Genomic DNA, 12,191 nt, shown 5'->3' on the forward strand with positions numbered 1-12,191 from the left:
TAAAGACCTCAGTGACTGATGTCTAGGAATATTTGCACGATGTAAAGTTTAGGCGTCATTGTCCCAGAGGCGAGTGAATTGGAAAGGATATCAAGTTCTGGTATCTCCTCAAACGAAATGTATTTTGGTTGGTACACTCTAGACTGATAGATAACATGCACACTCAATTTTCTTTTCTCTTTTTTCTTTTTCTTTTTTCTTTTTCTTTTTTCTTTTTTTCCTACCTATTGGGAGTACATCATTCAAGGACACAAAATACATCTATTCGCAACATCCGGACTTTGCTGAGCAACAACGTGTCACTTTCACCGCGGATAACCGACAATAACATGAAGCGGTGATCGGAACATCGGCGGACGCAACCGCAATCGCATGCGCAGGCTCGACAAAAGCAAGGTCTTTCGTCTTACCCAAACGCACCAAACATTCACGCAATCCATGGAGGCCCCATACATTATTGAGCTTTGCTCTGCGCCGAGGAAATTCCTCTGCGAATCCAAGATCCTCCCTGAACAACACTTCAGCTTCCTCTACCCGGTTCTGCTCCAGAAGTAAGCCGCCCAGTGCATGCCGGACAGGCTGCATCCAAGGCGGAGGATCTGAATACGGCAGTGCATCTTCGCGCCGGATGGCCTCTCGCAAAGAAGTGAAGGCGATTTCATGATTTCCTTTGCGGTATTCCAACTCGCCGTGTAACATTGCGGATGACACTTGGAGGACGTCAACTTGCCTGCAGGGGATACTGTTCAAACGAGATTTTGGGACAGCCGCGCGCGCGAGTTCGAATTCTCGCTGTGTAGTTTCTGCCTCTTCGATTCGTCCGAGCGCACTGTATGCCAGGCCGCGGGAATACAGTATAATTGCCGTCGTTGCGCTCTTGAGCTGACGATTGGCCGGAAGTTCAAGGCGCAAGATCTCCTCCCACCGGCCGAAGCGGATCAGTACATGGGCTTTGCTTCCGAGAAAGCTTTCAATGGAGTCTGCCACAGGAGGACTGGCGATCGAAAGAAGATCGTCCGTAATAACTTCCTCCAGCTTCATAGCTGCTGCCATGGCGTCTGTAAAGCGACCGCACATCATTGCTGCATAGAGCTTTGCGCAAATATAGTGCACCCGATACCCGATATAGGAGATTGTGCCGCTTTCCTGCGCGAAATACTTATCATCCGCCATGATCGCCTCGCTGTTTGAGTCAATAGCGCGGCGGTAGTCGCCAACCGCAGCGTCGATATGTGTCGGCATATGCAGCATATGCGATCCATCCGGGACCAGATAACGCAGTCGATCAGCAGCCGGTAAAGCAAGTTCCGGGTTAGGGGACATTTCCATGATGTGAATATGCAGGTGACAAAGTGCTGGGTGCGCACGACCAACAGTTGATGCTAGCCCCGTCTCGATCACTTTCCGGGCCTCGAGCGTGTGCGGACCCGTGGGCTCTCCGGTATCCAGGTCCCATAAACCACGGGGCGTTATACACATTAAGGCATCGGCGAAAAGCGCTGCGATGTCCGGATCGGTTCCGAATTCCCGGTAGACAGGACGCATGGCGTCTGCGTAAGCACGATCATAGGGGCTCAGGTCGTTCGGAATATTGTCCGTTGGCGGGAACCGGGCGGCAACTGCCTTTACTAATGCTTTCTCGGCTGGAGTGACCTGATTAGAAAGCTCGGCAGCGCGTGCGATAGCATCGTTTGCTCTTTGAATCGAGTCACGGAGGTCCTTAGGGTCAAAGTATCTCCATGCCTTGTTGTAGTTGGGGCCGGCAGAATAGGCAATACCCCATAAGCCCATTGCGCAGTCGGTGTCGTATTTAACAGCTCGCTCGAAACATCGTTCTGCTTCCCCGACATTGAAGGAGTACGCCCATACTAGACCGCGGTTGAACCACAGCTGAGCATCTTTAGACGATGTCGTGATTGGACGCTGGTGTGAACCGAGGTTGAAATAAGCCTGATCTCTGCTTTGGTGTCAGGGAGAGAATCAGAAAGTAGGAAGGGGTAAGACATACTGCATGATTTGAAACAAAGTATTTTAGAAGGCGAGGAAAGTACAGTGACGGATATATCAGTCTTGTGAAGTTGAGAACCGACTACCAAGAGTCTTATATATCCAGAACTCTGTGTGGTGACAGAGGAGTCCTGTGTTATTAATGCATGCGGGATGCCGGGGGTGGAGCTTTCTGTATCAGTGATGGATCCGACCACCCACCAAATCTTTCGCCGACTAATAAGACAAAAACAAAACATCTCTCCTTATAACGTATTTCACTGGTGAGCGGACCACACCAACGAGCAGGCCACCTCCGTATCTCATACTAAACAGTCACATTTAAAGATCCAATATCTCAACCACACCTTATCTAAAGTGATCCATACAACAACTTCGGAATATGTATACACGTGACCACATTGTGCCAGGAAAACTATCAGGGTATCGGTGATTCACTTCATATATCCTCTTGTTAAGTTATCGTGACCTATCTACTTAAGCAAGGCGTATCCTTATATCTAATTATATACCATATTTTTACCGGCACCTTTCCATTTAGCCATTAACATACCACTCAATACCTTAACATAAGATTCAAAAAGTTAAAACCGACTGCAGATAGATCAAACTGTAGTCATCCGCTATGGCATTATATAAATTATAATCTATTTTATTTATTAAATAAGTAGTAGAAATTTAATAATAAAGAGTCTTTTTTAAAAAAACAATTTAAAAAACTAAAATGGTTAATAGTAATTTATCTATTTATTTTTTCTATTTATCTATGAAAAATCTACTAGTAGATATTTTATATTATATTTTTAAATAATTTTTTAACTTTCTTTTTTTTAATTCAATAAATTTATTTAATTTTTTTTTATAAAAATATTCTTATTAATACTATATATAGTAGCTTAAAATATTTTTATTATATCTTAAAATTCTATAGATAAAAGAGAAAGAGTAATATTACTATATTATTTAAAAATATATTAAAACTTTTTAAAAAAAGATTTTATTTTTTTTTATAATTAATAGAGTATTTTTAATATTTCATTGGTCTTTTAATAAACTATAATAGTTTTAATAATATTTTTAAAGTTTTCTTTTAATTTCTATAAATTCTTATAACTTTGAATATATATATAATAGATCTAATCACTATTTTTCTATTCTGTCAGTATTTGTTACTGGAACTTTATTTTCTATCGCAGAGATATATAAATTTAATCAGACTGGGATTTGGCTTGGGTTCGGGTCGGGGTTAGGCTATAGCGGTTGAGCCTTACCACCCTAGATTGGTTTTTCAGCTATGATATCTATTAAAGATATTAGTATACGGGATCGCTTTCCACTGAGCAGGGTATATAATTAATTTGAATCTACTTTCTATAGTGGATTTCGGTACTTTGGGAGTTTGTTGAACTGTGGTGCATACAGTATCCAGCTGAAGAAATGTATCCTCTAGCCTCTCGGCCGACTTGTACTTGTGCTGGTAAGCGTTTTATAGTGAGACATGGAGGGGCTTATCCTTATATAGAGCCTCAAACGTTATCTTGGAAAGCCGCCGCTTAGCATAAATACTTTACCAGGTAATCTTTCTAAAATGGACCCCAAATCCAACTAGGTCTAGATTACGCTTTGGAGATGCCTGAAACTTAGCGGTGAGCAATACGAACTCAAAGTTGAAGAACTCCACATGGCGCAGAAAGCCATAATCCGGAGTAGATACCAACTGTAGTTAAAGCCCAACTCTAGTTAATGCGGCAGAGACCCCACATTGCGACCGTTTTCATCCTCAACAGAAAAATGCCAAGAAACATGGCCAGCAGCTTCAGATAGAGTCATGGTGGCGTGGTGTTCATGTACGCTGAAGGAGATATCTCGGGAGAATCCCAATGTGCAATGTGCGTGGGGAGTGCCTGCATTAGAGTTGCACCACTGACCTTTCAACCTATCACGAATGCCACCCATGCTGCAAGGATGCAACCGAAGATTATTGCAGTCTACGACGTAATCTGCCAAAGAGCCACTATTGAACCGTCTCGTGGGGGGCCCCACCTCTCGACTGCTAAACCGTCGACGCACGGCCTGCTTGGCCTCGTGTCATCCTGTTGTCAGACTGGAGACTAAGGATAGTCGAACTACCGGTAACATGTTAGGGGGGCTTAGACTCCATATAAAATGTGCGGAGTCGCCCGTTGTGCCCAGTTACCCCTCCACCCCTCGGCACTCAAAATAATTGTACGAGGCTTAGTCCGAAATTAATTCATCATGTCGTTGGATATCACTGTAACGTTTGCGACTGAACTACTGTGATGCTTCTCTCTAACTCAGCTACAGACCTTCTATAACGTTATTAATAACGAACTGACCACCACCGCCGAAACGCGCCATGGAATCAACCCCGCTAATCAACAACCGAACCCCGAGGTCCCAGTTTCGACCGCCGCGGATCTGGACAAGGCTGTGAGCGCTGCTCGCCAGGCATTCAAGTCATGGTCCCGGACATCAGTGGAGGAGCGGCGTAAGGCGCTGAGCGCTTTTGCTGACGCTATCGAGGCGAACAAGGATTCCCTGGCCAAGCTACTGACCCAGGAGCAAGGAAAGCCATTAGACCAAGCATCTGGTGAAGTTGATAACGCCGTCATTTGGGCACGAGCTATCCCTAAGATTGAGGTCCCGGAGACAGTGATTGAGGAGAATGAAGAGCGCAAGGTGATCCAGAGGCACATTCCCATCGGTGTTGGAGGTGCCATTGTGCCCTGGAACTTCCCCATCATGTTGGCGGTCGGAAAGATCATTCCTGCAGTGTACACTGGTAACACCATCATTGTTAAGCCGTCGCCCTTCACTCCTTACTGCAACCTGAAGCTCGGAGAGCTTGCTGCCCGTTGTTTCCCACCAGGTGTGGTGCAGGTGTTGAGCGGCGGTGATGACCTCGGTCCAATGATCACCGAGCACCCAGGTATCGACAAGATCAGCTTCACTGGTTCTAGTTTGACCGGTCGCCGTGTCATGGCCAGTTGCGCCAAGACGCTGAAGCGAGTTACTTTGGAACTCGGTGGCAACGACCCTTCCATTATCTGTGAGGATGTTGACATCGATGCTATCATTCCGAAGGTAAGAGAGATAGTCTTTTTGCTATCTTACCGACTATGGCTAATTTTATCAGGTCGGTGTTCTCAGCTTCCTGTGCTCCAGTCAAATCTGCATGATGATCAAGCGTCTTTATGTGCACGAGAAGATCTACGATGAATTCCGTGACAAGCTTGTCGCATTTGTGAAGAACCTGAAGCTAGGCGAAGGCACCGAGCCCGATGTCTTCTTCGGTCCCCTCCAGAACAGCATGCAATTCGGCAAAGCCCGCAATCTCATCGAGCACATTGCATCCGAAGGGCTGAACTCCGTTTTGGGAGGTTCTATCCCGGATTCGAAGGGCTTCTTCGTCCCGCCCACTATCGTCGACAACCCACCCGAGAACTCGCGCGTTGTCCAGGAGGAGCCCTTCGCGCCTATTCTGCCCATTCTCAAGTGGTCCGAGGAGGCGGACGTGATCGCACGCGCGAACGACACCGAGTATGGACTTGGAGCATCGGTCTGGACTAATGATTTCGAGCGCGGTCAGCGAATTGCGCGCCAGCTTGAAGCCGGTAACGTGTGGGTGAATACACACTTTATGGTGCAGCCTAATGTACCATTTGGTGGACACAAGTCGAGTGGAATTGGTTCTGAGTGGGGTGTGACTGGATTGACTGGGTGGTGCAACACTCAGGCGTTGTATTTCAATAAGAAAGCATGAGTGGATATGACTTGCATATATGTCGAAGTGGATTTTAAGCGACAACAATACGATTCAATGTCCATTGCTTGGTACATACATATCACCCAGGTAGTCCCATATAGTAGACTTCTCATTCTACCGGCCACCGAGCCTTGACGCGATCTTTCAAGCCAGCTCTGGCGACCACCTCTTCACTTCTTCTCTGCGCCTCGCGCACGATCTCCTCTTCATCCATGGTTAACAGCTCTCCATTACGCACCAGCATCTTCCCGTCCACAACCACGATATCAACATCCCTACCGGTAGCCGTGTAGACAACCGCACTGACAGGGTTAAACCAAGGCTGCAAGTGAATCCGACGAGTGTCAATAGCCACAAAGTCAGCCTTCTTGCCAACCTCTAAACTACCGATCCTCTCCTCCAATCCCAAGGCACGGGCGCCATTGATAGTCGCCATCTCGAGAACAGATTCGGCCGGTACGGCGGTCGGGTCATAGGATAAGCTCTTATGTATGATACCCGCTAGCTTCATCTCCTGCAGAAGATCGCAGGTATTATTGCAGGGAGCGCCGTCGGTGCCGAGGCCGATATTAACGCCGGCGCGCTGCAAGTCCGGCACGCGACAGATTCCAGACGCGAGTTTGGCGTTGGAGGTCGGACAATGTGCGACGTGCGTTCCTGATCCTGCAAGGCGCTTGATGTCGTCGTCGTCTAGATGGACCATGTGTACTAACACTGTCGAGGGCGAGAGTAGACCGACTGAGTCACAGTACGACATGGGGGTGTGGTTGACAGATGAGAAGAACTCTCGGTCTGCGCGCACCTCGGCACAGTGCATGGTGATTGGGATGCCTTTTTCGCGGGATATACTGGTCATCTCGCGGTACAGTGTGTCTGATACTCTATTATCCTGTCAATGGAAGTTCCAATGCTGATTCCTGGGAATTGCTCACCCTCCAGGAGTGCGAGCCCCGAACCATACGCGAATGCGGTCGTTAGCCTTCCCATTCCACTTCTCCCACATCTTCACCGTACCCAACAATGATGTCTCCCGATCTTCGACCAGTCCAGGATGCATAGCCCAGGCATCATCCTTGGCATACTTTGCGATGTCCATAACAATCTTACCCAAACAGCCCCGGATGCCACTTTCCTCGACTGCTCGCGCCAGACCATCAAATCCATACCGGTCCGCGAACTGCCTTGATTAGACCAATCCCAAGACGGTGGCACTTGTCAAATTTACACACCATACTCTCCAAGAAGCAGGTCGTGCCCGACTTCAGCATTTCCCCAATACTCAACCGCGCTGCGGCATATCCGTCCTCGGCCGTGAAATTTCCCTGCAGCACCCAGATTCGCTCGCATAGCCAAGAAACCAACTCGAGGTCATCGGCAGCACCACGAAGCAGTGTCTGAGCCGTGTGCATGTGTGTCGAGATGAGGCCTGGGATGATTATCCGGCCGGTGAGGTCGTACTCCTCATCGTCGGTGTATTTGGTTTTCAGGGCTGCGGTCTTGCCGATATCCGCGATTAAGTCATTTTCCACGCGAATGGCACCGTCCTCGATGATGCGTCGGTTGGAGTCGACGGTGATGATTGTAGCGTGAGTGTAGAGCATGATGACAAATTCTTGATTTCTTGTGGGTATCCATAATTATTCGCCCGGTATTCTAAGAGGGTTGATATACAAACTCCGGCTATCGATAGACCGAGTTCCCCACACGGAGACCTCCGATGGGCGGGGCGTCGTAAGTTTCCACGATTGATAAGATTTTAATTTGCAGATAGAGTTACTATTTTATCACCAAATTAGATGATAATTTATCTTCTGCCGTTGGCTCGAGGCGGGGTGCATAAAAGTATAGTTAATTTTTTAGCGAACGACATCGATCCCCATAATGTTGCTTGCATATCGGGGTTCACTTCGATGTGACGTGAAGGCCTAAGTTGACTTCTTTTACAAATAGCTCACCAATTATGGCAAGCATAGCCACCGAGCAATGATGCCCACTTATGTGGCCTGTCATAAAAGACAGACCTTTGCTTTCAGGTGCTCTGCTAGTAAATATCATTCCCATCATCGTACTGCCGTTAGCTTTACTCAAATACAACCCGTGCAAAGATATTCCATTTGGGAATGAATAATAATGTCTCAGGACGACTTAGTCCATAACCAATTCCAGGCTAAATCACAGAAACCGCGTCATATTAACTTGACTACATTTATACATCAATTCACATAATTCTGATGCCACGTGTAATTAGGGTTTTCCAACAACAAGCCCTGAATCGCATCACGAGGCTTCGTCGGCTCCCTACCCAAAAGTTCCCTCATCAATGAATGCGTCGTAGCCAACTCACCCTTCTCGATCCCCTCATACCACGTCAAAGTCTGCTGAAAGAAAGCCTTGGGCTTCCCGCCCCGATCATTTTCACCGTAGATCCGGATATACCCCTCGGGAGATACACGCTCAAACTTAACTTCCCGACCTGTCGTTTGGTTGATGATATCCACGATCTCCGAGGGCCGAATAGTGTCCTCGGCTGTCAACAGGACGATCTCGTTTTCATGTCCTCCGGCGATCATCAATCGCGCTGTCGCTTCGCCGAGCTCCGAGCGTAGGGTTAATGCCATTGGGCCGTCGGCTGGGAGAGGCACTGTGGTTGAATCGGGATACCAGTTGAGGAGAACTGGGAAGGCTTCTGTGTAAATTCCTTCTCGGATGGAAGTGTAAGTTACTCCGGATCTGGGGGTTTTTTGTTAGCTTCGGTCGGGTCTGGCGTGATCAATCATAGTTGTCTTACTTCCTAAGCATTTCTTCAGTTTCTAAATGCGCCGTCTGCACCGCGGCCTGGGAATCGGACTTGAATCCTCCAAAAGCGAGAGATGTATACCACACCTACAAGCCAATTAGCCATGCCCAAAACAAGTAATCACATACCATGAAATAAAAAGAAAGAAAGACCATACATGCTTCACACCATTCCTACTCGCCGCATCAACAAAATTCTGATGCTGCTTTCGACGCTTCTCATTATCGAACGTATTAGTACTAACAAAAAGTAGATTCTCGACATCCCGGAATGCCTTATCCAGCGTAGCAGGATCATCATAATCAACCTGTCGGAAAGCAATGCCACAATCCTCAAATTGCGTTCGGTTTGACTCTCTCGACGATGCGGCAGCGAATTCGTGCAGTGGTTTGTTGGCCACGAAGTAGTCTAGGACGTATCGTCCTAGGCCGCCTGTTGCGCCCGTGATGAGGTATTTGAGGGTCATGTTTGGTTTGGAGTATTTGTAATACTCGTATTATGTCCTGGGTCACTGCTGGGGTCTGTCTGGAAGATAAGAGTAGCCATGTATCCTACCGAAATTGAATAGATATTTATATTATGAACATGTGCCCTGTCCATGATTGCTAATCACAAGATTGATAATCCCTTCCATATCCCCTGCTGCTCTAGCAAGTTCTGTTACATCTGCTATGCGTCTGTTGAGTGGAGTAAAGGTTACTTCGGAATCATTTAGCCAAGACGGTGTTGGCCCAGGTCAGGGATGTGATTGGTTGGAAGTGTCCTAGTTATATCAGGGTTTGGGGCTAAAACTGCAGGATTAATAATGCGTTAGAATTGTCCCTTTGCTGGTTGTGTGGCCTTATTCTCGTATTTATAATGCTGGGGTTGGGTTGACCAGTGACAATGGTTCTCTGGGTGAAGGTCTAGACATTTCGCGTAGCTTTGCTGGATGAGCAACGTTAGCAAGGACCTCTCCGTTCAACTTCATAATACGCAGAACGCTTCCACCATCCTTCCGAAACAAACAACTACTTCGCCTCATGCCAACCAGAATGGCTTCCCCAACTGTTTCAGTTGCCAGACTCAACCGCAAACCTCTAAAAAGCGGTCTAGAAGTCAACGACTCGTACTTACGAAAGAAAGTTTCATGGAAAAAAGCAATGAGTGTATTAATGATTTCTATCCGAAACCACGAGTCTCTTTAACCCAGGCTCGCTTAAGTTCTAGAAACTCTGGATGCATAAAGATTCAATTCAACTCGGCCGACAGAAGCATGTCTTACTCTCCGTGGCATTCACTGTAGTAACATCGCCGAATGGTCTGGATTGAGTTAAGGACTGTACCAAGTCCACTTAATGGGTACCTGAGCAATGCCACGATGGAAATGGCAGACCCGCCGCGACTGTTGAAAGCCTTGCTACTGCAAGAAGTCGACAGATTAAATGTCGCTTATCATAACCCAGAAGGCCAATTCTACCACTAGAATAGCCCCTGAGAGAGTCATTTTTCACCTAGCGAGGAAAAGCCTCCCCCTGATTCAGGCAACGGTCAATGTGAAAAGAACCGAGAAATGTTCTAGAGTCTTCTAGACAAAGTCAACCGGGACTAGATCGCCTACAAAGCATACGCGGACAGCAAATCGGTCAATATGGAAATCCTGATACGGAAGGCTCAATGCTCTTCCTCCCACATCCAGAGTGTGATAAATGAAACATGACTCCGGGTCACTCTAAACCATTTCCATCGGTCAAGAAAATTAAGATGCGTCATGGACAAGCGTCCACTTTCCATGTACCTTCCGTCTGCAGAGCCCTTTTGGACTGAAACCCTTGAGTCATGCTGACAGTTAGATGCAGGGGCCCGAATGCAAAATTCAAAGAAGGCTTCATGGCCTGTCATAGGTTCACCAGCATAGGCTTCAGCCACGCCAGCTGCATTCTAAAGACCAGTGCTGGGAAGATGCGTGTCGCCATATTTACATAGTGGTTGTGAGTCTCGACGAGGCACTAGAAGGTGATATACGACAAGTTCCTCATACTGAGACCTGTAGGACCTCTATTGCCTCGTGTCTTACTGCAATGGGGGTCGCTACCTGGAATACGAGTAAGCGGAGTTAGATAAAATCCAAGGATGTGCCGTGCTAAGGGGAGCCATCGTTAAGCACAACTTCTTCTTCATCAAATTATCTGCACTTTTGACAGCTTCCGAGCCAGAGCTGAAGTCGTTGGGTAGAAAGACCTTCAATCTTACGTCCCAGAAACGACGCCAACGTCATCCCAATGGGAGACCAAATCCCCCCTCAAGACCGAAGCAAATTGAGAGGTCGTTTCAAGGACACCCTCAAGGCAACATTCGCCCTGAAATCCATCCATGATTTGTACCGAAAATCGCCAGTCCTCGTCGACCCCGACCACGCGATGAAAGCCGCTCTCGTGACCTCCTGGGGCAAGCCACCACAGTACATCTCAATCCCAGATCTTCCGCCGCCGGCACCCACACAGCTGCAGCTCATAGTACTCACTACGAGCGTGACACGGGTTGTCCGAAGCCGAGCGGCCAGCGCTCACTCTACAGCTTTCAAGACGCCATCACCCTACGACCCAAGCGTTGACGGAGTCGCAATAGACGAGATCACAGGCGATATGTACTTCATCACCCAACTTGCGGCACTCTTTTTCCGAGCGCACGAATGTCGACCTGAGACATGTTATAAGGCTTGACGAGCGAAACGACCCTGTGAAGGTAGCCGCACTCGCAAATCCGGTGTCGTGCAGCTGGATGACCCTGCGATGCCGTGTCATTGGAGGCTGCCAGGGACGTACGGTGCTTATCATCGGGGCTACGACTGCTAGTGGGAGGTGTGCGGCGATCGTGGCGTGCTCTCTGGGTGCCACTCGCATCATCGGTATGTCGCGCAATGAAGAAACTCTCGCTGCCGTGGAGGGGCTCGATGATCGTGTCGTCCTTCGAGAGCATTTTGCCCTTCCCCCGAGTGTGGGGCCGGTCCATATCATACTGGACTACATTGGTAATGGTCCTGCAGCTTCGGGCATTCTGCAGACAGCTCAGAGTGCGTATGGGGAAAACCTGCAGTACGTCCAAGTGGGGAATATCGCAAACAGACCGCACATGTTTCACGTGATGCCTACTTATCTCATCAACCATAGGCCTCTTTGCATTCTGGGCACTGGAATTGGGTGTTTTACGGTGGAGGATTGGAGGAAGGAACTGCCGGAAATTATGAAGATGATTTCCCATATGCATATCCCATTCACCATTTTCACTGCTCCTCTGAGTCAGGTTGCGTCTGCATGGGAATCCGAAGACACTTTGACCAAGAGATTAGTTTTGATGCCTGGTGCTTGAGTTGGAGTTGGTGTCTGTTCGGTTGTTTTATATTTGTGTAAACACTCGTCTGCCCGGAAGTTAATCATAGATAGAATGTTTATTTCTACCTCAATCAATCTTTCTTGCTGTCAATTACTCTCGAATAAAGATCAGATTAACGAAATGTAGGAAGGATAACGTATAGCAACATAAGTAGGCTTCAGTTCGTTCTCCACAAAGATCATGATCATGTTAGATATTTTGCTCTGTCCAAGTCTATACACATTGCCC

General features: G+C 47.6%; 6 protein-coding genes across 6 annotated transcripts; 3 read left to right on the forward strand and 3 right to left on the reverse strand.

Moving 5' to 3' along the window:
- Positions 1–261: 261 nt before the first annotated feature.
- AO090001000161 (uncharacterized protein) lies at positions 262–2,013 on the reverse strand (the record flags this gene model as incomplete). The annotated part of the gene is made up of 2 exons (XM_001818660.1): positions 262–1,957; positions 2,009–2,013. The coding sequence occupies 2 exons, from the start codon at positions 2,011–2,013 to the stop codon at positions 262–264; spliced, it is 1,701 nt and encodes a 566-aa protein (XP_001818712.1).
- A 2,250-nt stretch (positions 2,014–4,263) lies between these two features.
- On the forward strand, positions 4,264–5,791 carry AO090001000162 (aldehyde dehydrogenase family protein; the record flags this gene model as incomplete). Its single annotated transcript, XM_001818661.3, has 3 exons — positions 4,264–4,281; positions 4,333–5,112; positions 5,165–5,791. 3 exons carry the CDS (start codon positions 4,264–4,266, stop codon positions 5,789–5,791), a joined length of 1,425 nt encoding a protein of 474 aa, XP_001818713.1.
- Positions 5,792–5,903: 112 nt separating this feature from the next.
- AO090001000163 (amidohydrolase) lies at positions 5,904–7,395 on the reverse strand (the record flags this gene model as incomplete). The annotated part of the gene is made up of 3 exons (XM_001818662.1): positions 5,904–6,675; positions 6,727–6,971; positions 7,024–7,395. The coding sequence occupies 3 exons, from the start codon at positions 7,393–7,395 to the stop codon at positions 5,904–5,906; spliced, it is 1,389 nt and encodes a 462-aa protein (XP_001818714.1).
- A 612-nt stretch (positions 7,396–8,007) lies between these two features.
- Positions 8,008–8,593, reverse strand: AO090001000164 (putative NmrA-like family protein; the record flags this gene model as incomplete). Its single annotated transcript, XM_003189336.2, has 2 exons — positions 8,008–8,524; positions 8,583–8,593. The coding sequence occupies 2 exons, from the start codon at positions 8,591–8,593 to the stop codon at positions 8,008–8,010; spliced, it is 528 nt and encodes a 175-aa protein (XP_003189384.2).
- A 2,259-nt stretch (positions 8,594–10,852) lies between these two features.
- AO090001000165 (uncharacterized protein) lies at positions 10,853–11,293 on the forward strand (the record flags this gene model as incomplete). The annotated part of the gene is made up of 1 exon (XM_023234409.1): positions 10,853–11,293. One exon carries the CDS (start codon positions 10,853–10,855, stop codon positions 11,291–11,293), a length of 441 nt encoding a protein of 146 aa, XP_023089537.1.
- A 58-nt stretch (positions 11,294–11,351) lies between these two features.
- Positions 11,352–11,939, forward strand: AO090001000166 (uncharacterized protein; the record flags this gene model as incomplete). Its single annotated transcript, XM_001818665.3, has 2 exons — positions 11,352–11,665; positions 11,741–11,939. The coding sequence occupies 2 exons, from the start codon at positions 11,352–11,354 to the stop codon at positions 11,937–11,939; spliced, it is 513 nt and encodes a 170-aa protein (XP_001818717.3).
- Between the last annotated feature and the right edge of the window lie 252 nt (positions 11,940–12,191).

The sequence above is a fragment of the Aspergillus oryzae genome, chromosome 2 (assembly GCF_000184455.2).
Source record: "Aspergillus oryzae RIB40 DNA, chromosome 2".
Classification (NCBI taxonomy): Eukaryota; Fungi; Ascomycota; class Eurotiomycetes; order Eurotiales; family Aspergillaceae; genus Aspergillus; species Aspergillus oryzae.